This window comes from Elephantulus edwardii, unplaced genomic scaffold, assembly GCF_000299155.1.
Source record: "Elephantulus edwardii isolate Elephantulus edwardi_28Jun2011 unplaced genomic scaffold, EleEdw1.0 scaffold00019, whole genome shotgun sequence".
Lineage (NCBI taxonomy): Eukaryota > Metazoa > Chordata > Mammalia > Macroscelidea > Macroscelididae > Elephantulus > Elephantulus edwardii.
In genome coordinates this window covers 26,713,662-26,736,521 of record NW_006399769.1, presented here as the reverse complement: position 1 = coordinate 26,736,521, position 22,860 = coordinate 26,713,662, and the positions used below count along the sequence as shown (strand labels likewise).

Sequence of the window (22,860 nt, the reverse complement as noted above, 5' to 3'; positions counted from 1 at the left end):
TTTTACTTTTCAAAGAGAATAGTAAACTGGGTGAGGGGGAAGGGGTGGGCATGGAGAAAAGTATAACAATGAATGAATGGAAATCCAAAGTCTCTGTAAATTGTCAATACTACTACTACTACTACTACTACTACTACTACTACTACTACTGCTGCTGCTGCTGCTACTACTACTACTACTACTACTACTACTACTACTACTACTACTAATGCCAACACTAGTCCTTGTCAGCTCACCAAAGCCTAGGGTGTTCATCTTTATACAATCTATTTCATTTTTTACAACTTCCCATTTTCTCAAATTCATACCTTACACATTCCAATGTTCCACTTACTAAGGAACATTTTTAGCTGTTTCTCCTCATTTAATTTTGTCTCGTAAAGCTTTCACTTGATTAAAGAATTGATGATCATTCATTGAGTGAAGTCTTTACTTCATCACATCATTTCGGTAGACTCTGCTTTGAGGAGGCAGGTCTTGGCCAGTTATCTTTTGAGTGTCTTCCAAAGGGGTCTCATCTTCTGGTGCTATATGCCCAGGGTGCTGTTATTCAGAGGGCTTCTCAGTACTCATAATTTCTGAAGATGATGATCAGTCCTGCTTCCTGGTCTGCATGCTCCACTGAAACCTGTCTGCTGTGGGTGACTTTACATGGGCTAAATACACTTGTGCCATGACTTCAGCATCACAGCAGTAGTGTAGTAAATTGGCAGCAGGTGAGTGGTAACATGAAGGTGCAGAGGTTGGCAAGTCCCAGTTCTGTGTGGGTCAGATGTCACCAGAGAGGCTACAGAGAGCTACAGAGGTTGAAGAAGCCAGGGCAGGCAGCAGACTGCAGGCTTTGGAGGTGGGCTAATCCAGGGTCAGCAGATAAGGCAGTTCACGGGTGTAGTCCAAAGAATGAGAAATTATGAGTCAGAGGCAATAGCTAGAACAAGCAAAAACAAGTGTACCTTGTCAGACTTTCATACGTATTCAATGCAGGCCACATCATCTGTCAGAGCTGCTGCTCACTGGAGATCTCATCAGTGAAATAATGACATTATATCAGAGTTCATCAAGGAAATGACTACATGGTCACTTTCAAACCCGAGAATCACAGCATCAGGTTGACAGCCAGTTTGAGGACTAAGGTGCATCTGATTCAGGTCATGGTCTTTCTGATTACTAGCTATGCACCTGAGAGCTGGACAATGAAGAAAGATGACAGAAGAAAAATTGATGCCTTTGAGCTGTGTTGTTGGAGAAGAGCACTGTACATCCCATGGATGGCCAAGAAAACAAATAAATATGTCGTAAAGAAGATGCAGCCAGCCTTTCTACGAAGATGGTGCCAAAAGTGAAGAAGGAAGCCCCTACCCTTCCCAAAACTGAAGCCAAAGCCAAGGCATTAAAGGCCAAGAAGGCAGTCCTGAAGGACATCCACAGCAAAAAAAAAAAAAAAGAAAATCCGCATGTCACCCACCTTCCGGCCACCTAAGAAGCTGAGATTCCGAAGGCAGCCCAAATACTCCCGGAAGAGCGCCCCCAGGAGGAACAAGCTTGACTACTATGCCATCATCAAATTTCCTTTGACCACTGAGTCAGCCATGAAGAAGATGGAAGATAACAACACACTGGTGTTCACTGTGGATGTCAAGGCCAACAAACACCAAATTAAACAAGCTGTAAAGAAGCTCTAGGACATTGATTGGCTAAGGTCAACACTTTGATTAAGCCTGATGGAGAGAAGAAGGCCTATGTTTGACTTGCTTCTGACTATGATGCTTTGGATGTTGCCAAAAAAATTGGCATCTTCTAAACTGAGTCCAGCTAACTAATTCTAGATACAAATTTTTCTCACTTTGGGGGGGGGGAAGGGTGCAGCCAGCGTGTTCCTTGAAGGCAAAGATGATAAAGCTTTGAATTACATACTTTGGGCATGTTGCTAGGAAAGGCTATTCCTTGGAGAGGGACATCATGCTTGGAGAAGGTGGAGGGTTGGAGAAGGAGAGGTAAACCCTCACCTCAATTAGATAGATTGACACCGTGACTGCCAGATTGGGTCCGAGTGTATCAGAGATTGTGAGGACAGCACAGGATAGGACAGGGTTCAGATCTGTTGTTGATAGTGTCGCCAACAGGTGGACACACCACTGTAACCGTCACACTTAGACACACCTTCAGGAAAGACAAAGTTCTAGAAAAAGAGGTTTTCTCCTCCTGTCCGTTAACTTGTCTTTAATTGGTCTGCTTCTTCCCTTCCACAGTTCAGCCTCTTTACTTCTATTGGCCTCTTTTTCCTTGATCTACAGCTTCTTTTCTTTTTCCTTCTTCATGCTTCCTCTGACATTTCTCCCTCTCATTTTCTACCCTTTGATCTCTCCCTCTTTGTTCCCTTTTAATTCAATTCTGACTTCCTGTTGCTCTCTTTCCCTTCTTTTTTTTCTTTTCTATATTTTATTAATTTTCATAAACATTTACAGAGATTTTGGGTTTCCATTCATTCCTTGTTGCACTATTCTCTCTACCCTCCTCCCAGTTTGTTCTTGTCCAAATGCCACAGTGCTTGTCAAAGCCAGTTCTGATTAATCTTCTTTGTCAGTGTGTCCTTTGCCATTCCCTATCACTCCTCCCTGAGAGAGACTTCACCCTGAGTCATAAGGAAAAGGGGATGGCGTATTCTCTTAGCTACTTCCTGCTGAAAAGGGACGCTGTGGGTTTCAGGGTGAAGATCTTCTCTCACTACTCTAAAGGGCCCCTTTGGCAGTAGGAAACACATAGACTATTATGGAGATTGATTTTGGGATTTAGATGCACTCTTACTGATTGTGCTTGGCTGTACATGTTCATATCCTTGAAGATGTATCATGGGGGTGTTGCAACCTAGAAGGCACAAATTTGACTAACAAGTTATAAGTACGTGAGTCCAAAAATTATGGAAAAGTAAAAGAAAAGATTCTTTCATTGTTTTACAAACCCTCCCCCGGGTCCCCTCCACCATGTAGCCCTTGCTCTAGTCTCCTGTGATGACAGAAATACCTAGTTATATATCTCTTTTAAACAGCTTTCTCCCTCCTCTGTTTCAGTGCAGTATACATTATTGAACCCATCTTACTCAGTCTCTCCCCAACAGTGGCATCATGTAATATTTGTCCTTTTGTGACTGGGATATTTCACTCAGCATAATGTTCTCCAGAGTCAACCATTTTGAATAATATTGCATGAGTTCCTTGTTTTTTAATGCAGCATAGTATTCCATTGTGTGAATATACCACAGCTTCTCTAGCCATTCGTCTCTTTCCCTTCTAAAGCAGAGCACCAGCAACAAAGGGAGACCTTGAGTGAGATGAGTTGATACAGTAGCTGCAAACAATGGCTATATCATAGCTGTGACTGTAAAGATTGTTCAAAACCCCTCACCATTTTGTTTTGCTATAAATAAGGTTGCTGTATACTGGAGAAGATTTAATAGTAACTAATAAGAACAACAACAAAATATTCGTATGATTTTTTCCGTAAGATGACAAAGAATTCTCACTGTTCGTGCTTATTGGTATTTGTGATACAACTGATGTAGGTAATGGGTTTGTTTCTGTGATATTGTCACGGTGTAAAGCAAGCCCTGTTTTCAGAGAGAGGGAGAGGGAAATGGAGAGGGAGAGGGAGAGGGAGAAAGAGAGGGAGAGGAAGAGAGAAAGTGAGAAGAAGAGGGAGAGGGAGAGAGATCTACTATTATCTCAAAATGTTACTGAGTTCAGATATTTCATTTGAGCTTCCATTTATTAATATCTTATCTCTAACCAGTTAGGAAGTTTCTCAAATACAAAGGGGTGTGCCTTTTGCTATTTTGTATCTCTAGGCATTCAGCCTCTGTGCTTTGATCAAAATAGCCATTTCCGGATACTTACTAGCTTGTCCTGTGTCCTTCATTATAGAACTCAGCCCTGGGAGGCAGCTTTCTGACCCACCCTTCTCAGTGACTTCACTTTTTTAAAACAAAACCACCACCAAACACAAACCACATGATTTGGGTAAAAGTTTGTATAGAAAATTAGTTTTCCAACCAACAATTTGTGAATTTTTGTTTCTCTGGTGTCAGCTGTGATCACCTCTGCGCAACAATTGCTGGCTCATGTTGACTTGACCCTGTGACTGAAATGGTCCTGCTAACCCTAGATGTTCTTAGAGCTATAAGCTGCAATGGCTGAAAGACATTTGTGAATCCAATTTCTTTATGGTGTGGAGGAGGAAGCTCCCATGGTCTTGTGGCTCTTTTGTGGCAATGCTAGGACTAGAACTGAGGTTTCTTTCATGATCTCCAGTCCAATGCTATTTATTCTAGAACAGTGGCTCTTGGCCTCTGTTCTTGTAGGAACTGGTCTCTGGAAGCTGGACTGAGGCCTTTCCTGCTAAATCAAATCATGGCGGTCCTTCTTTAATGCAGTGTGTGTGTGTGTGTGTGTGTGTGTGTGTGTGTGTGTGTGAAATCTATCTATATAAAGATTAATGACGTAAGTTTCCTCAACTTCAAATAATTTTTCCTTCAAACTCTTGCTGGCAATTGTCTACTAGCTAAGCCAGGCAGACAACAAAATAGAGGATAAGCCACAAAGAAATATGAACAATAACTCAAAGCCTTGGATATGGGTCATCCTTTTTAGCTTAATTACTTGAAAAGGGGGACAGCTATGAACAGGGATTATCTGTTGCATCCATGGAATCATGTAATAGATTCTGCTAGTGAACATTGTTTTAAATTAGTTCATATGATGTTGCAGTGCTAACCGAAAGGTCTACTGTCTCCAGGGGCTCAAATCCACCAGGGCTTCTGAAGGAAGAGGATGGGCAGTCAACTCAGCAACTTAGTGGAGGGTCACTTTCAGTGGGAATCAAGTTGATGACATTGAGTGAGAAGTAAATGACATTACTTCAAAGTTTTGCCCAAACGTCAGTAAGCCTCTTAGGGTGGCCAGCTCCAGTGTGAGTGACCCAGGGAAGGACAGGACTTGTGCTTTCTTTCTTTAAACTGTGATATATAAAACTCACTGCCATAGAGTCCGAACCAATTACTAGCTCTCTTTTCCCTGGGTCTCTGAGGTTGTATATCGCTTAACAGGAGACTGCCCATCTCTACGCCGGACGAGCTGCTTTGTAAAACAGATTCTTGCCATTTTAACATTCTTTACGTATACTATTCAGTGGCATTAGTAACATTTATCATGATGTTCAGGAAGCCCTGGTCGCTTAGCGGTAAGAAGTTTTACTGCCAACCAAAAGGTGGTTGTTGTTGTTATGTGCTGTCAAGTCGCCTTCGACTCATAGCGACCCTATGTACAACAGCCCTAAACTCTGCTCTGTCCTGTGCCAATCGCATTGCCTCAGACACACCCATCTCCATTACCCCAGTCACTGAATCGATCCATCTTGTAGAGGGCTTTCCTCTCCTGAGCTGTCCCTCCACCCTCCCAAGCATGGTGCCCCTCTCCAAGGACCCTCCTTACAACATGTTCAGAGTATGTCAGACGAAGCCTCAGAATCCTTGCCTCCAAGGAGCAGCATGGTTTAACCCTATCAAGGATGAATCTTTGTTTTCTTAGCAGTCCAGTACTCAGTACTCTTCTCCAGCACCACAGCTCAAAGGCTTCAATCCTTCTTCTGTCCTCCCTAGTCATTGTCCAACTCTCTGATGCATAACAAGTGATCGCAAAGATCATGGCCTGTATCAGGCGCACCTTCGTATCCAGAGTAACACTATTGCTCTTCAGTACCCTGGAGAGGTCCCTAACAGCAGACTTTCCCATCGCAATATGTCTTTTAATTTCCTGGCTCATGGTGCCAAGAGTGTTGCCTGTGGAGACAAGCAAACTAAAGCTGTGAATAATCTCAATTTCTCAACCCAAAGGTACCTGGTTAAAATCCACCATTTGTTCCACAGGAGAAAGATGGGCAATGTCCTCCTGTGCTGTTCACTGCCTCTGAAAACACACAAGATGGTCAGCTATGGAACCAGTTTGACTCAGAGGCACACAACAACATTAGGATGTTCAGTCATTACCATTTCCAAATTTCCCCATCACACTTAAAGGTAACTCATTGTCTCTTAAGCAGCCAATCAACTTGACTTCCTTTCTTTTACTTGTAACTTTTCTTTTTAAATACTAGTAATGGCTCTAGGCTACATCTGTCTAGGGTGCTACATTGGTCCAGGTGGCTGTATTGGAATGTCAAGGACTGAAGTCTTAAATATGGATTGAAGTTCAACATCACGAAAACAAAGATTCTCACCACTGGACCAATTGGCAGCACCATGAAAGATGGAGAAGAGATTGAGATAAACAATCTCAGTTCCATAATCAATACTCTTGGCACAATTCAGACAATCAAAAGATGACTTGCATTAGGAACATCTGCTGTTAGAGACTTCACTTAAGTCCTTAAGAGCAATGATGTCATTGTAGAGACCAAGGTGTGCCTGATCCAGGCCATGGTCTTCACATTTACTTGCTGTACATCAGAGAGCTGGACAATGACTACAGATGATGGAAGAATTGATGCCTTTGACTTGCTGTACTGGAGAAGAGTATTGAACATACCATAGACTGCCAAGAGAACTAAAATGTCTGTCCTAGAGAGGGTGAAACCAGGTTGCTCCTTGGAGGCAAGGATTTTGAAGCTCTGTCTCACGTAGTTGGGATATGTTGCCAGGAGGCACCAGTCCTTGGATAAGGGCATCCTGCTTGGAAGGATGGAGGGACAGCACAGAAGAGGAAGACCCTGGATGAGATGCATTGGCTTATTAAATGGGGTAATGGGGGCAGGTGTGTTGGAGCCAGCGGGATTGGCTCAGGACAGGGCAGGGTTCAGAACTATTGGGTCGTAGTTGACTTAAGCCACATAACAACAATGCCTTTAGGGAGCTCTGGTGGCCTACTGGTAAGAGGCTGCATTGCAATCTCAAAGGCATGCTGCTGGAATCCACCTCATCTGTGGAGAAGGATGGACAATCTCTTTCCCTGTGTCTGAACAAAAACAACAACAGTAATAGCTTTGGATTGTTAGGGATCCTAAAGTCTGTATTCTTATCCTGAAGGTTTTTGGACGGAGAGCTCCGTGGTTGAGGCTCCTGGTGGTTTTCCCGGTGTACGCGGGCGCCCCCTGCTGTCCGCTCTGCATTCGCGAACATGCCGCGTGGGGAGCAGGGTACCAGAGTGTGCAGACCGAGAAACACTCCCAGCCCCAAAGGCAATCATCTAAAGGCTATCCCTCAAAGCTCCGTGCTCGAAACAGTCTTTTCTAGAATTTGATGTGATATTTTAATCTTAGTACAAGTAGCAAGTATCAGAGCAAACGTCGCTAAGAAAACGCAGGCTTTCCAAACAGTATCAAACCCTACTGGGCTTCTGGAATGACTTGGTCGAATCCTTTGTCTTCTACAGGGACATGGGGACGTGGAACCGGGACGGTTGCCTTTCGGACCCCACCGTAATAATCTATGTGAAAGTGGAGGGGTGGTGGCCCGTCCCCGAGCTCATCGCACGGTTTCCCCAATTAGGCTTTACTGCCTGACGTCACGTCTGCCTGAGATTGGCTGTTCAGATCTGACACTCGGTTCAACAGCGAGAGAAACTTTGGAGAGAACTTCGCAGTCGGGGCTCCCTCCGTGCGTATCCCGCGCGCACACCCGCGCTGGCCGGCTCCGGGCGCGGCGCCCCTGCACCCTGGGCTCACCCCGCGGACCCTCACCTTGCGCAGCCGGCTCCCCTCGCCCCTCCCCTCCCTTCAGGCTGCGCGTTCCCCACCCCCACGCCCGCCCCCTTCTCCGCGCCACTCGCTGCTGGGGTCTGTGGCCGCTCTGCTGCTCGCAGCACTTCCTCCCCTGCCGCGATACCCGCCTTCTCTGCGCGCTTCCCGGGCCGGAGCGCACGGGCCAGCGCCAGCGCGCCCGCATCGGGCGAGCCGCACGGCCGGGCCGTGATGGCGGGGGCCTGGCTCAGGTGGGGGATCCTGCTCTGGGCAGGGCTGCTCGCGTCGTCGGCGCACGGCCGGGTGCGGAGGATCACGTACGTGGTGCGCCCGGGCCCCGGCCTGGCGGCGGGCGCCTTGCCTCTGGGCGGGCCGCCGCGTCCGCGGACCTTCAACGTCGCGCTCAACACCAGGTACAGTCGGAGCTCGGCGGGTGTTGGCGCTCCCAGCCGCGCCTCCCCTGGCGCCCCTCCGGAGCGGACCCGGCGCACCAGCAAGCCCAGAATCGCGCCCTTGCCGGGGCTCCAGCCTCCTGAGCCAGCGCGTCCCGGGGGCTCCAGTGGGCAGCTCCAGCTGAAGCCGGGCGGTCACCCTGCGGTCGCCCCGTTCGCCAGACAAGGCAGGCAAGTGGTGCGCTCCCAAGTGCCGCGGGAGACGCAGAGCGGCGCGGGCTCCCGGCTGCAGGTTCATCAGAAGCAGCAGCTGCAGGGGTAAGCCCTCTCCCCACTTCTCCCCGCCTTCCTCGCGTGCACCGCCCGTGCGGGGACCTCGGGGGTCCGGGCATGGTTCGCTTTCTCCTCCCGCCTGTGCCTGCCTTGGAGTGCTGCTGGAGGAGCTGAGTGCCGGGGAACCCAGTGACTTTTATTGAGGGGAAATTTACAGTGCATTGTTTCTGAGCTGTGGGTAAACACAAAAGGCATTTCTGCCTGGGGCGTAACCTCATGTGCGCCAACAGAACTACTAGAAGATGGGCGTAAACATGAAATCACTACAACTTAATCCCTCAGCATCATTTGAACTGCTCTCTGCAATTTTAATTTTGTTTTAGCTAATGTTTTGCGACAGACTGGCTGTATAGATATGGCTACTGTTTTGTGGCTAAGGACTTTTCAGCATCCTAGAAATGTTAAAATTACCTTTCCGTGCACCTGTGTGTGTGTGTGTGTGTGTGTGTGTGTGTGTTTGCACTGACAATGAAGTTTTGGTTGTGAAGTTTCTAGGGTTGGAAGCTCGCAAGCATCGCCCCATGGGGGCACCGCTCCCTATTAATCATGGGCTGGGAGTGCTGGGGGCTGTTGCGGGGGAGGGCTTGTTTTGCTTACTTGGCTTTTATTCCCCCCAGGGCTGGTTTCAAGCTTGTGACCTCACCCACCATTTGGACACCTCTCTGAAACTCAACTTGAATTTAAAATGTGGGCACAAATAACATACAAAATAAACTTAACACGACTTTAATTTGAACTTGAAGACATTTACATCCCTTTCTCTCCTCCTTTCTACGTCTAAATGGTGGTGTTTGTTAAGTATCCGTCAAGTCGCCTGGAACTCATAGCGACCCAATGTACAATAGCTCTGAACTCTGCTCTATCCTGAGTCAGTCTCATTGTCTCTGACACACTTACCCCCATGAGATGGATTACTGTGTTAATCCATCTCATCTGGGGTCTTCCTCTCTTCTTCTGTCCCTGCACCCTTCCAATCCTTAATGTCCTTCTGCAAGGACTGGTCGCTGCTGGCCACAAGCCCAAAGTATGTGAAATGGAGTTTCAAAATCCTTGCCTCCAAGGAGCAGCCTTGGTTTCACCCTCTCCAGAATAAACCTGTTTGTTTTCTTCATGGTCCATGGTATGTTCAATACTCTTTTCCCAGCACCACAACTCAAAGGCATCAATTCTGTCATCTTTGATCATTACCTCTGATGGATAGCAAGTAATTGCAAAGACTATGGGCCTGAATCAGGAGTACCTTAGCTTCCAGACTGACATCGTTGCTCTTCACTTTTGAGAGGTCTCTGACAGCAGCCTTCCCCAGTGCTTTTAGTCTTTTTGATTTCTTGCCAGCTGGTCCCAAGTGTGTTGATTGTGGAGCTGAGCAAGCTGAACTTGTTAACAGCTTCAGTGTCTTCTCCATCTATCTTGGTGCTACCAGTTAGCCTAGTGGTGAGAATCTTTGTCTTTTTGATGTTGAGTTTCAGTCCAAACTGAAGTCTGCAGTCCTTGAACTTCTGCAGCAGATGCCTCATGTCCTCCTCAGTTTCTGTGAGCAAGGTTATGTTGTCTGCATAATAATGGCTATTGGTTATACAGGTTTTGTTTCTTTTGTCCTTCTTGATCAAGGGAAGCTACCTGCATGGTTTAGGCTTGGGGATCCTGGGTGCCCATGAGGGCTTTCTTGAATCCAGAGGGATGAGAAAATGATAGTCTGTGCTGCCAGAGTGGTGTTATGTGCCATTGAGTCCAGACAATCCCATTAGAGGGAGTTCTGGTGGCCTAGTGGTAAGAGACTGTACTGCAGTCTCGATGGCACGCAGTTCAAATCCACCAGTTTCTCCACAGGAGAAAAGATGGGCAGGTTCTTCCCATCTGATTAAACTGCCTCTGAAAACTGTCTGGAAGTTTGGCTATAGGTCATTGGTGACTTGATGGTACACAGTAACAACCACCAACAGCCGAGGGTTGCTACCGCTTGACTCAGGAGTGTTGCTTTGTTTCAGGGTGAATGTCTGTGGAGGACAGTGCTGCCATGGATGGAGTAAGGCTCCTGGCTCCCAGAGGTGCACCAAACGTAAGTTCTTAAATTCACAGTGGCTCTAGACAATTGGCAAAGTGGGGCTGTCCATGGGAGGGATCCCTTGTGGCAATATTCAGAAGCTAATGTTTACCTGGAAGAGCTGAGGTCTAAATATAGTCCATTCCTTTACCTCATTACCACACAGACTGGTATCAGTGCCACACACAGCAATGCCCTGTGTGGAACCAGGCCATTCATCCAAGATCTCCTTGGGCACAATGAGGTATGAATCCTTCTGTTACACTGCTAATCAGGACCTAGGGAGGGGAGAAGAATTCCACAATTCCATTTGAGGCTATGCCAGATGACAGAATCTCTACAGGTAAGTTAAACACAGATGCCAATGAGTGAAAACCATTTTTGAAGGTGATGGCGAGAGCTTGGGAAGTGAGGGCCCCCTATTCTTATACTGGAATCCCTGGATGATGCAAATATTTAACTTAGCTGCTAACCAAAAGCTTAGAACGATGAGCCCACATAGAGGTACCTCAGAGGAAAGGATGTCTTTCCAGAAACCAGCCATTGAGAAGTCTGTGGAGCAGAGTTCTACTCTGACACACATGGAACAGCTGTATGTTATACTTTAGTATAACTGGTTTTACTGTGGAATAAAACGTCAGTAGTTTCTGAAGCTTTCTGAAAGCAGCACTCCCAGGCCCTCATCCTTGACGGCTGATTCCTTCCAGGATGTAGCACTGCACCTGCTTCAGAAGTGACCAATGGGCCTTCCACACATTCGTGTTTCAGAAGTTAATACACTTGTTCAGCCGTGTTTTAGCTTTTGAGAAATGAATTCATGAGGCTGATGGATGTGAAGACATCAAAGAGTGGTTCCCTTAAGTCTCATGAAATTAGGGATTAAGCTAAAAAGTATTTTGATGCTCTTCTTGACAATTTGATGCCAATTCTGGTGCTGATAGAAAATACATCAAATTTCCCTTTAGAAGAAGTTGAGCATCTTAGTGTTCTTAGCATAAAGCTGGAGTCATCGCCAAGTGGACGTGGATGGGAATCTTCCAATAAATTCACCTGCCTATTACAATTTAGCCCCATTAATCTAATTTAGTACTTGGTCTTAGAAATAGTTTAGATTTTAAAATACTGGTGGACAAATGAAAAACATTTCTAGTGTCATTAGTCTGGTAAATTAATTTATTGAAAAAAAAAATGTCTGCGGTCTTTGACTGAAACAGGAGGCGTTTGGCATAGTAGCTTTTGTTTTTAGAAAAGAAGGTTCACATGACCCAAGAATCAACTGTGATCCAGAGGAAGTAATGATAGGTATGAATTTACTATCACCTTTTAATCTTTGAAATCAAGCCACTAGATCAGAAATTGTGAAGGTTATAGGCATTATAGGGTTAATTTATCTTTTTTTTTCCTTTAAGATTTTATATTGGTTTACTTACAAAGTTCATATACATTGCTTTTTTCACGCCAAATCTTTCCCCTTAAGTTCTTAGAATATATTTAAAATATGCATTAATGTGTCAGCATTTTCCTGCCCTTACGGTTGAATAGGTCACTTTACACTCATGCCCTGGCTGCCACTGCCCTGGCCACCATAACTATTTTTGCTCAAAACCAGAAAATCCTTTTTTAGGCTGGGAATGTGCCATAGGACCTTCCAGACTGTGACTTTTCGGAAGCACATTTGTATTGTGTTCCTGGGTGGGTTGCAGCCACCAGTCTGTTAGGTGGTAGTTGCCCTGGAATTTGGTGGGATAAATGTCTGCTGCATAGGTTTTTCCAGGAAGTGGGTGCCTTTTGATGCCTCTTATTCTGAGGCTTTCTGATTGACTCTGAAATCAGAGTCTCCAATTCTTGTATTGTCTGAAGGCGTTGAGCAACCAGAGGTGTTCTTAAATGGGAGAGTATATCCAGACCTTGAATTGACTTCCCACTTCACCTTTCCAGGTGACAGAGGCAAGGGCGTGAGTGCCTGCGTCAAGTTGTGTTTGCCCTTGTGCTAACTCTACAGGAAAGAAGCCACAGAATTCAGACCAGTGTGAAAAGTTAGGATTAAAGACTTCTTGTAGGGTTCCGGAAGAAGTTACATTAGTTAGTCTCAGAATACAGACAAATGTGCAGTGCCTCCAGCTTTTGATTCAAGCTATTCTTCCAGTTCTTAGAAGGTAGTTCCTGGTGGCAGTGGGAATCTGAGTGATGCAGGGTCACATTCCTTTATGGTGAAGGACTGAACTTCTTAGACTGTTCTCTCTCACAGATGAGTTCAGGTCTAAAGATAGAGGCTTAAGTTAGTACTCCCTTCAGGAGTATTTGCATTTTTAAAAGCGATAGTGGGGTTAAGTCAGTGCTCAGCCCCATGTAATATATCTAACTAGATGGTTATTTTTCAATAGGGCACTTGGCTTTATATGTGTATGGGAAAGACAGAGTGATGAGGGAGCCAGCCACCTCATCTGTCATTTAAGTAACCACTGGGTTACTGCCACTACTTTGAAATTTCTGCCTGTGTTTGAACAGTGTGAAGCCGTGGGAGTCTGCTGCCCTTGGTTTCAGAAGACCCCAGTTCAAATCCTAGTGCCATCCACCAGGTGTGTGGCCTTGGGAAATCCAATTGATCTCTCTCAGCCTGAATTTCCTCACCCAGGAATGACAAAAACTCCTTGACTACTGCCTTGCGGGATTGTTGCAGGGGTTAAGGTGAAAGACAATGTGTATGAAAACCTTGAAGAGACAGCCAAAGATTCTTGAGCGCATGGTTGGAGGCTCTAGCAGGGGAGCGTAGCTACTTGTGTACCACTGACTGAAGGGCGATTGGTCTTCCTTCTGTCGGGGATGGTGGTCCTCTTCAACTGAGTGTGCAGTGTTGGGAGGGACACACGTGGATCCATGAGGAAGGAAGTGGACACCTGCCTCGCCAGCCAGATCAGCCACATCAACCCTGGCGATCAGTGGGGTAACAGATTTCACAGCCGGATCGCCCTCACATCTGCAAAAGAGTCTTAAGAGTTTATTATTAGGGGGAGCTCTGGTGGCCTAGTGGCAAGAAGCTGCACTGCAATCCCAGAGGAGCACAGTTCGAGTCCACCAGATGCTCTGCCGGAGAAGGAGGTGCAATATCCTCCTGTACCAGTCAGATCTGATTTGACGGTACAAGCACATAAAATAATAAAAAAAAAAATTTAAAAAAAATTTAAAAAAAGAGTTTATTATTAGATCAAGTCAAATAAACCCTGTCTTGTTTATTTAGTAATTGCTTTGCTTCTTTTCCTTAATGTTTCTCCAGATCTCTCCCCTTCTCTCTTTTTGAATAATATAGATGTGGATGCCTTTTTATGTTTTAAAGTAATTTACATATTTTTCCACCACTGAGTGATTTCTTTTAAAAGAACTAAACCAAAAATATTCAATTGTTTATGCGCCTCTAGTTTTCTTTTTATACTAGTTTGCTGCTTAGGGGAAAAATACTCCATTTATGAGTGGACAAACAATTCCCAAGATGGAGTTTTGTGCATGTAACTACCTGAGTGAATAGAGGTGCTACTTAGATTCCAAAATAAATTAATCAAAGGTCTTTTTTTCCCTCTCCCACTTCCTTCCTGTGCTGGTATAGAAAAATTATACTTAGATATGATTTATTATATATAAACACAAAACTCAGTGTCATGAGAACATGGAGTTTCTCATTATGTTAGTTGTTGTTATGTGCCGTAGAGTCACCTGCGACTCACAGCCACCATATGTAAATTAGCCCTAAACCCTGCTCTATCCTGTATCAATCTCACTCTCTCTGTCCTGTTACCCCAGTCACTGAATCAGTCCACCCTCCCAAGCATGACGTCCCTCTTTAAGGACTGGTCCCTCCTTGCAGCATGTCCAAAGTATGTCAGATGAAGCTTCAGAATCCTTGTCTCCAACGAACAGCCTGGTCTCACCCTCTCTAGGATGAACCTGCTTGTTCTCTTAACAGTCCATGGTATATTCTCTTCTCCAGCTACACAGCTCAAAGGCATCAATTTACCTTCTGTCCTCCCTAGTCATTGCCCAGTTCTCTGATGCATAGCAAGTGATTGCAGAGCCTATGGCCTGGATCAGGGACACCGTAGTCTCCAGACTGACATTGTTGTTCTTCAGCACTTTGGAGAGGTCTCTGACAGCAGACTTTTTCCATGCAATCTATCTTATGATTTCCTGGCTGCTGGTGCCAAGAGTGCTGACTGTGGAGCTAAACAAACTAAAACTGTTAACAGCCTCAGTCTCTTCACCATCTACCATGATGCTACCAATCAGCCCAGTGGCGAGAATCTTTGTTTTCTTGATAGTGAGCTTCAATCCATATTGAAGGCTGCAGTTCTTGACCTTCTACAGCAAGCACTTTAGGTCCTCCTCAGTCAGCAAGCAGGAATGTGTCATTTGCATAACATGGATTGTTGATGAGTCTTCCTCCAATCCTGATGCCCCATTCCTCCTCACAGAGTGCAGCCTTGTGGATGATCTGTTCTACACATAGATTGAAAAGGTATGGAGATAGGACACATCCCTGATGTACACCCTTCCCAATTTTGAACCATGCAGTGTTTCCTTGCTCTGTTCTGACGACTGCCTCCTGATCCAAGTATAGGTTTTGCATAAGTACAATCAAATGTTGTGATTCCCATTCTTTGCAGAGTCAGTCACAGTTTGTTATGATCTACACATTCAAATACCTTTGCATAGCTCTTGCTACACAGATAGACATTCTCTGTGCTGATACATTCAAAATTTTGGAGCCCTAGGGCCACAGACCCTCCAGCCAAGAAAACAACATTATGTACCAAATCTACAGGACACATTACCCTCCCTTGGGAAACTATTCCATTGTGACTACAGTGTGCTGCAAATAGAAGAGAAGAGGCCGTAAGCCACAAGAAGTGAATCCTGGAGGAGAAGTTCAAGGCAAAGGACTTTTCTGCAGTACCGTCTGAGACAGGAAACCTTTTCTGATACTGCTACCTGGTATTTGGACTTAACAGACTCCTAAACTCAAGAGATACTGGCCACAGCAGAAGAAACTGGCAGTAGCTTGAGGCGTTTGGAATCACAGAAGCCCAGAAAGGTTGAGATATATGCCATCACATGAAGGGCTGGATAGGAGGAGATAGGTGTTGAATGGGGTAAGTGGAAGTAGAAGGGAATGCTGGTGGAGCAGGGAAAGGGGTGGGTCAAGACACATCTGTCAAGGGCAGGGACAACACTGAATCTATTGATTATTTCCACAACTGGGAAATTTCCTTTCCTCTGCTCTTTTCTGTAAAATACTTATCTGTCAGATGTTCTAAATGAGCATTCAGATGAAGACATACTAGGAAGAAGGCTTGGCCATTCACTTCCTAAATTTCAGGCCTTTAAAGACCCTATGTACAACAGAGCACACTTACACTAGCAGATACGGCAACTGAGGTGGGGCCCTGAGGTATAGAAGCACAAAGAAGGAGGAACAGCTGTAAGCAGATACTAGTGATTGGACCATGGAATGTGAGCACCATGGATGTAGGAAAATTGGATATGGTTAAGAAAGAAATAGAACGCATAAATATTGACATACCAGGTTTTGGTGAAATGAGATGGACTGGCACAGGACATTTTGAGTCAGCGATCATACGATCTACTACGCTGAAGACAAAAAGTTGAGGAAAAATGGGGTTGCTTTCATAGTTAAAAAAGGCATTTCTAGATCTGTCTTGAATACTTCAGTTATGTTAGAAGTCATCCTAAAACATGCTTAGACCGAGATAGGTGACTAGGGAAGCCTTCCCATTGCCACCACACATCAGGATCATTCCAAGAGCCTCACTGAAGAATTTCCGTTTACTTGGATCATGTCCAGGGGCTGGGAACACTTTCTTCATAAGGGATTCGAGGAGCTAATACTGCTCTGTGTTTCCTTACTCTCATGAAGAAAAGAAGGGACCACTGAGAAGCTAGCCTGGATTATTTCCTTTAGGGGATTTAAAGGTAATTGAAATGGGCCATGGAAAATGCTTCTGAATACTGACAGTGGAGTGAACCATAAATTACCATGGGAGAGATGTGCCTTTGGAAGGGCAGCCAACCCACACAGGGCAGAGAATGGAAGTGTACATCTTGCTCATTATTAATCTTGGATGAATAGTGACAAAGGTACACATTTTGGGCAAAATAGGTATCAGATATGCTTCTCTTCCCAAAGAATTGGAAATTTCCCTTCTATAGGAGGTTTTCGTGGAGTTGGGGAGCCCTGGCCTCATCTGTAGGGAGTTGCACTGCTCTCCACGAGGCCTAACTTCATTTGGATCAGCTAGGAGTTAATTCTGATTCCACAGCTGTGAGGTTATGAGGATTTTTTTTAGTATGTGTGTGTGTGAGTTAGGGGTTTTGTTTTCTGGTAGCACAACAGATTCACTGCCAGTGAGCTCAAGGCATAGAACTGCTCATAGGGCTTCCAACAGGCTTTATGGAAGCAGCCTCTTCATTTTTCTTTTATGGAGACGGTGCGAATGGCACAGGACAGAGCAGAGTTTAGGGCTGTTGTACAGAGGGTCGCTGTGAGTCACAAGTGACTCGACAGCACATAACAACAACAGGTTTAAACCTTTCACTTAGTAGTCAGCATCTAGGAGAGCCTTAAACCCACAGTAGGTAATACTTCTGCCTGCCTTCATTTTTGCAGTTTTTCCCCGCAGCCCACAGTGAGCCCAGGCCCTCGAGTAATTTGGCCAGTCTTTTCATCTCCCTGTCATGGTGGGTGTAGACCAGCAAGAGACAGTGCCAGTGGGCCAGGCTTTAAAGAGGAGACTGGACGGGAGAACCATCAACACAGGTGAACAGAGGAGAGATGAGAGTGAGGCCAGGTCAGATGGATGGAAGAGGTAAATCTGCATCCAAAGAGGGTGCGTGGCACATCCTAGGCCCGCCATAAATGCATGGATGGTTCTTTCATTTATTTAAATGGATCTCTGTTTAGCTTTTACCATGTGCCAGGTTCTATGAATAGAGGAGAAATGCAGCCAGCTGTAGGGAGTGCAGGGTCTGTTTTTACTCACTTAACTCATGGCACATCAAATGACTTGTTCCCTCCTTAGCAAGAAACAGAAAATCGATATTCCATTGCTTTTCCACTGGCATTCAGCCCATACTGCTTTGAACAGCCCCCTCACCCCTGCCCCAGGAGCCAGCTGCAGAGAGGTCCCTTAGCTTGTATTCGGAGGAGACAGTCAAGTGTGCACGGGTGCTCCCAGCTCCCAGGGGAGAGGGCACCCCAGCAGGGTGCAGTGTGCCTCTGAGTTCCAGGTGACTGAAGAGCTTCCCTCGGGCCCTTTACTATCCCTTTTGGCTCAGTGGTGTGCTGGCCAAGCTTGGCAGTCAGGTCCAGAATGATTACACATTCTTCTTCGGCCTGCTATGGCCATTGACAGCGACTTTGCCAGTAGATCTGCAGTGAGGTCTGCCGTGGTGGCGGCTGAGAGGGCCGCCCTGGCCCCGGTGCTGGGAGCAAGGATGGGAGGGCGGGCTGGAAAATCCTGTCTTGTGGCAGAGACAGACTGGCGAAGGGAGAGGGACCCAGAGGTCAGGTTCACACCGGGTCAAATGTGTGTTCTCAACACCAGTTAAACAAACATTTAGGAACCGTAAATTCTGTGTTGCGCTTGTACTTAAACCTTCATCTTGGAGCCCTCCTCCAGCCTGTGGTCCAGTCTGAAGACCCCCAGCCTCCCTCCACCTTCTGCTTCATTGAAGATCTTCCCCACCCCGCTGCCTCTGGGCCTTTGGGAATCCAGCCTTGTTGAAATGATAGGATTTTTCTCTTTCTGGTCCTGCTTTTGTTGTCTTGGATATTCTACACAGACACAAACACACTTGGGAGCTTGAATGAAAGTTTCCTACAGTGCAGATTTTGCTTCCAAGCCCTTCCTGCCTAGCAGGGAATGGGGGCCACACAGAGTGTTAGGTGTGCCTGCACACATTAGCCCTGGCCGAGGTCAGAGAGCGCATGTAGGGCTCGCTCATGGAAGCGGTAATCTGTGCAGCGCCTCAGTGCACGCGGAACCCTGGCGGCTGGAGCGTTTGGCTGCTGAACTGACCAGAAGATGAGTTGCTTTAATCCACAAGGTGCTCTGCTGGACAAAGCTCAGACATTCTGTTTAGGAGAGCCTGTGGGTCCCATTCTGCTCTGCCCTTTTCAGTTGCCCTGAGTCCAAATTGCCATGATGACAGTGTGCTATTTTTTTACTTTTGTTAGTGCATGCAGAGAGCGCTTTGATGCTCTTCACCACACTGTGCGGTGGGTGAGGCAGGCAGTATTACTTTCTTGTAGATTAAGGTATACCGAGATGGTGAAAAGGGGCAAGAGCTTTGGCTGTTAAACGGAAGGTGTGAGGTTCAGGTGCATCCAGAAGCATCTTGGAAGAAAGGCCTGGTGACTTGCTCTGAAAACCTGTCACAGAAAGTGTGATGGAGTCCAGGTCCCCTCTCATATCTGTGGGGTCATCAGCCTGAATCCACTTGCGGCCGAGTGCTTCTCCATAGAGGCGTGCCCAGCCCCCAGCACTCAGCCCTCATCTTCTTGTTCACTGTTTTTACTACCTTATGCTGCATGGATCCCGTGCTGCACCGTTCTCTTAACTCTTTTGAGAGCCCAGGCTGATGTAGATTGGCTTTCACTTTCCTGAGCCCGGAGATGCAGTGCACTTGGGCCTGAAAGGTGGGCACATGGAGCTAGGTGACTCTGGAGCACTTTGGAGTTTCCTAGCATTGCTAGGACGGTAGGTAGGGAGGTGGATTGGACTCCTTCCCACACCACTTGTGATTTCAAATCTGCTTTATTTATTGCTCGTTCAGGAGATACTATCATACAAGGAGAGATAGAGGGTCATCAAAGGAGAGGAAGACTTTGAACGAGATGATACCCTGTCTCCAGCAGTGGGCTTGAGCATGATGATGTGATGATGGATGGACAGCACAAGGTTCAGATCTGTTGTTCACAGGGATGTTGTGCGTTCTAGTCAGTGGCACCTAACCACAGGACCTATAGCTACCCCAAGGAGTTTTAGAAGAAATTGACCACCATTTTTACCTCTGGACATTTTTACTCAATCTATTTTAAAGAGATTTCTGAGTTCATGGTGCCCAGATGTGAACGTGACATATAGACAGATCCCCAGAAGAGTTTGTTAAAATGCTCTGTTGAATCATAATGTTGGAGAGACCCAGGAATCAGAGTTTTGAAACAAGTTCCCTGGGTGCTGCTGCTGGAAGTGGCAATTTCAGAAAAACAGTGCTTTAGGAGAAATGCTGCTGGATAGCCTTTGTGTTACTGTGCTGTGGATATTTAAATGCCAAGGCCAATGCTTAGCAGTTTAGAAGATTTTCAGCATAGGTGCTCTCTAAAACGTTGGGTCAGTTTTATTTTGGAGAGTACATACACAGTCCAAAGTTGCTTACACAGAGGATTTCTTTTCCCATTCAGATTTTCTTTAACAGGTTGAAAATTTACAAACTTAATGAAACATAGTAATTATGTAAATTAAAAAAATATTTGAAACACCACATCATTCCCTCATTTGATATATTCTATTTTCAGTTATAAAATACTTAAAATACACAGACATGTATAAAGTGGTATCTTAACAGTTACCTGCCTACCAAGGTCCATGTTTTAAAAGCCATGCTGATGTGGTAATTAAGCACAGTGATTTATAGATAAGGGCCAGATTATGGTCTTATCTTGCTCTAAATGTATGTTTTGCTAATAATGTTTCCTGTAGAGAGGAAATAGCACATAATTTGTTGGTGTGACACAAACTGGTTGTTTCGGGGCTGTGTTTATATGTATGCACACATGCACAACTATTAATTTACCCTGCTTATTAGTGTGTATCGAGCATGTCACTACGACATAGTACCTTGGAGACTGGAACTCTGTAGCCATTGTTCCTTCAAGCCAGGTCAGTGAGCCAGCAAGCAGGACAAGCAGTCTGTCCAGCCCTCTTGCTTCTCTTGCCTTCCTCCCCTTCCTCTCCTCACTCTCCTCACTTGCTCTCCCTTTGGCTTGCCCTGACTTGGGCCAGTGTGGTTCAGGGTTAACGGCTCAGTCCTTGGAGTTAGTTCTCCATGTTGACTTCAGTAGTCTGTGCGTTGCTAACTGAGCACTTAGAGGTCTAACTGAGCAAGTCCACTCTTGGAAAGAAATGTCTGGCAATCTCCTTCTAAAAAGAAAGTCCACCCTTGAAAACTCTTTGGGACTCCTTTCTCCTCTGCCACACATGGGGTCACCAGGAGTCAGGATCAACGCAAAGGCGGTTGTTTTTTCTGCTTACCTTGATAATAACTTTTTTAAAAATAAAATTTTTATTACTTACAAAGTTCATATACATTGTTTTTCAGTTGAAGCTAGTTTTTGCCAGTGATTCTTTTCAGCTTGACTTTAGGCCCCTAACTGTGATACCTGAGACAAAGCTTTGAACCCTCATTCACAAAACAAGGAGAATGATGGTCCTATCTCTCATTCAGGAGGGCCCTTGGAAGTAGTTTGCGTTCTTCGTTGTCTTGTTAAATAAAAGGTTGACCATTTGAATCCACCAGCCACTTGGCAAGGGAAAGACAGGTAGCTTCTTCCGACAGAGATTGACCGCCTCTGGAGAGACTGCAGCAGCTCAAGTGACCCCACGGCTGGGCTTTGGAACTGTCGTTCAGAGGTTGTTGGGACAATGAATAAGGTAAGGTATGTATGAAGGTGCTTGGAGAGCAGGGCCCACCCAGCTCAGCAGAGTGTTACAAATGTGAGCTGTTGGAGATTTGACCTGCCCAGAACTGCCTTCTCTTGGATGCTCCACCCATATACACACCCCTCTGTGTGTGCCTTGGGTCCCGTGGAGAGAGTCCTACTTTTCCCTTCCACAGTCCTCCAGGCACTCAGATTCCACTCCTCCTTGGTTCTAGGCCAGGCGCCTGAGCCCTGGTCAGTGTGCAGGTGGGGATAGTCTTCATGCGATGTTAGCTCTCTGATTCTCGGCTGAGCCGCAGAAGTCCAGCCCCAGCACGCTAACAGCTTTGAATGGATTGAATGGAATCAGCAGCCCTGCTTTTGCCGTGCTGTGACTACTACCCTCTGAATACTGTGTGAGTTGGGCTCCTTTCCCTTGTTTACTCTCACCTCCTGGCAGCAGGCTCTGTTTGTTTTCCTTCCCCCTTGCTTCTCCCTGCCCTGCAGACAGTGCGCATTGTGACTGCTCTCTCAAGGGCACAGCACCTTACTCTGTTTCCTCCTGCTCTCTCTGTAGGCAGCCTTGGCACGGCCCAAGCTTTAAGGCAGCTTTTCCTTTCTCCCTGCCAATTTCAGAATCTTTCTGCTCAACATCATCTGATAGAGATTTGGGACTAAGTGAAATAAATGTTGTGTGATTTTCCCTGTAATTTTAGATCCCTAAATACTGCTCTTGGCCAACTGCACTATTCCCTGTGGTGGTGTGTGGTGTTTTTTTTTTTTTTTTTTTCCCTCCACCACATTTGAGTAATGTTGTTGGCATGGATGGAAGTAAATAGTTGTGAAATGTTGTGTTTTGTAAAATGGGAGACGGATTGGCTGGTTTTTTTAGTACCTACCCTTAAGTTCTGCTGGGCCAGAAGGAAGAGGAGCTTGGGCAGGGCATGGAAAGGTGGACTGGAGGAAGGTATGAGATGTGACGTTGATATGCTTGGTTACAAAAGGGATCTGTGATTTCAGATGTGAGAGCTGCATGGGTAAAGGAGAAACTTGAGGGGAATTTTGGTAATGAATTAAGACTGACTCCTCCTAGAGGAGATAAATCATAGTCAGGAAAAAGCTACCAGAAGACGTTAGTAATAATGTAAGGAAACTAAAATAAATAGCAAGGATCTTTTGTAGACTGAAAAATGATTTTGGGGGATAAGGTTAATAAACAGTTTTTAATGAAAATTTACAGAGATTTTAGACTTCCATTTATTCATTGTTGCACTTTTCTCCCTGCCTACCCCTTCTCTCCAGTTCGTTCTTCTTTTTGAAAAGTGAAAGAAAAATTCTTTCATTGTTATACAGTCCCTTCCCCCAATACCACTCCACTATGCAACCTTCATCCTGGACTCCTGTCATGACAATAATACCTAATCATATACCTTTTAAACAGTTCTCTCTCTCATCTGTTTCAATGCAGTATGTATAATTTATCCCATCTTTCTCAGTCTCCCCCCAACTCCTATATCAGTCCCGTTTTACAACTGTGGCACTATGCAGTATTTGTCCATATGTGACTGAGATACTTCACTCAGCATAATGTCCTCCAGGGTCACCCATTTTGTATAATATTTCATGAGTTCCTTGTTTTTCATTGCAGTGTAGTATTC

The 22,860-nt window shown here is 45.6% G+C and overlaps 1 protein-coding gene across 1 annotated transcript in view; it reads left to right on the top strand.

Annotated features, from left to right (window-relative positions):
• Window positions 1–7,956: 7,956 nt before the first annotated feature.
• The window catches only part of LTBP1 (latent transforming growth factor beta binding protein 1), a 687,127-nt gene continuing 672,223 nt past the window's right edge, over window positions 7,957–22,860 (top strand). The window contains exons 1-2 of the mRNA XM_006882359.1: window positions 7,957–8,435; window positions 10,439–10,509. Of these exons, the coding sequence (XP_006882421.1) occupies window positions 7,957–8,435; window positions 10,439–10,509 (550 nt within the window). The remainder of the gene's footprint in view (window positions 8,436–10,438; window positions 10,510–22,860) is intronic.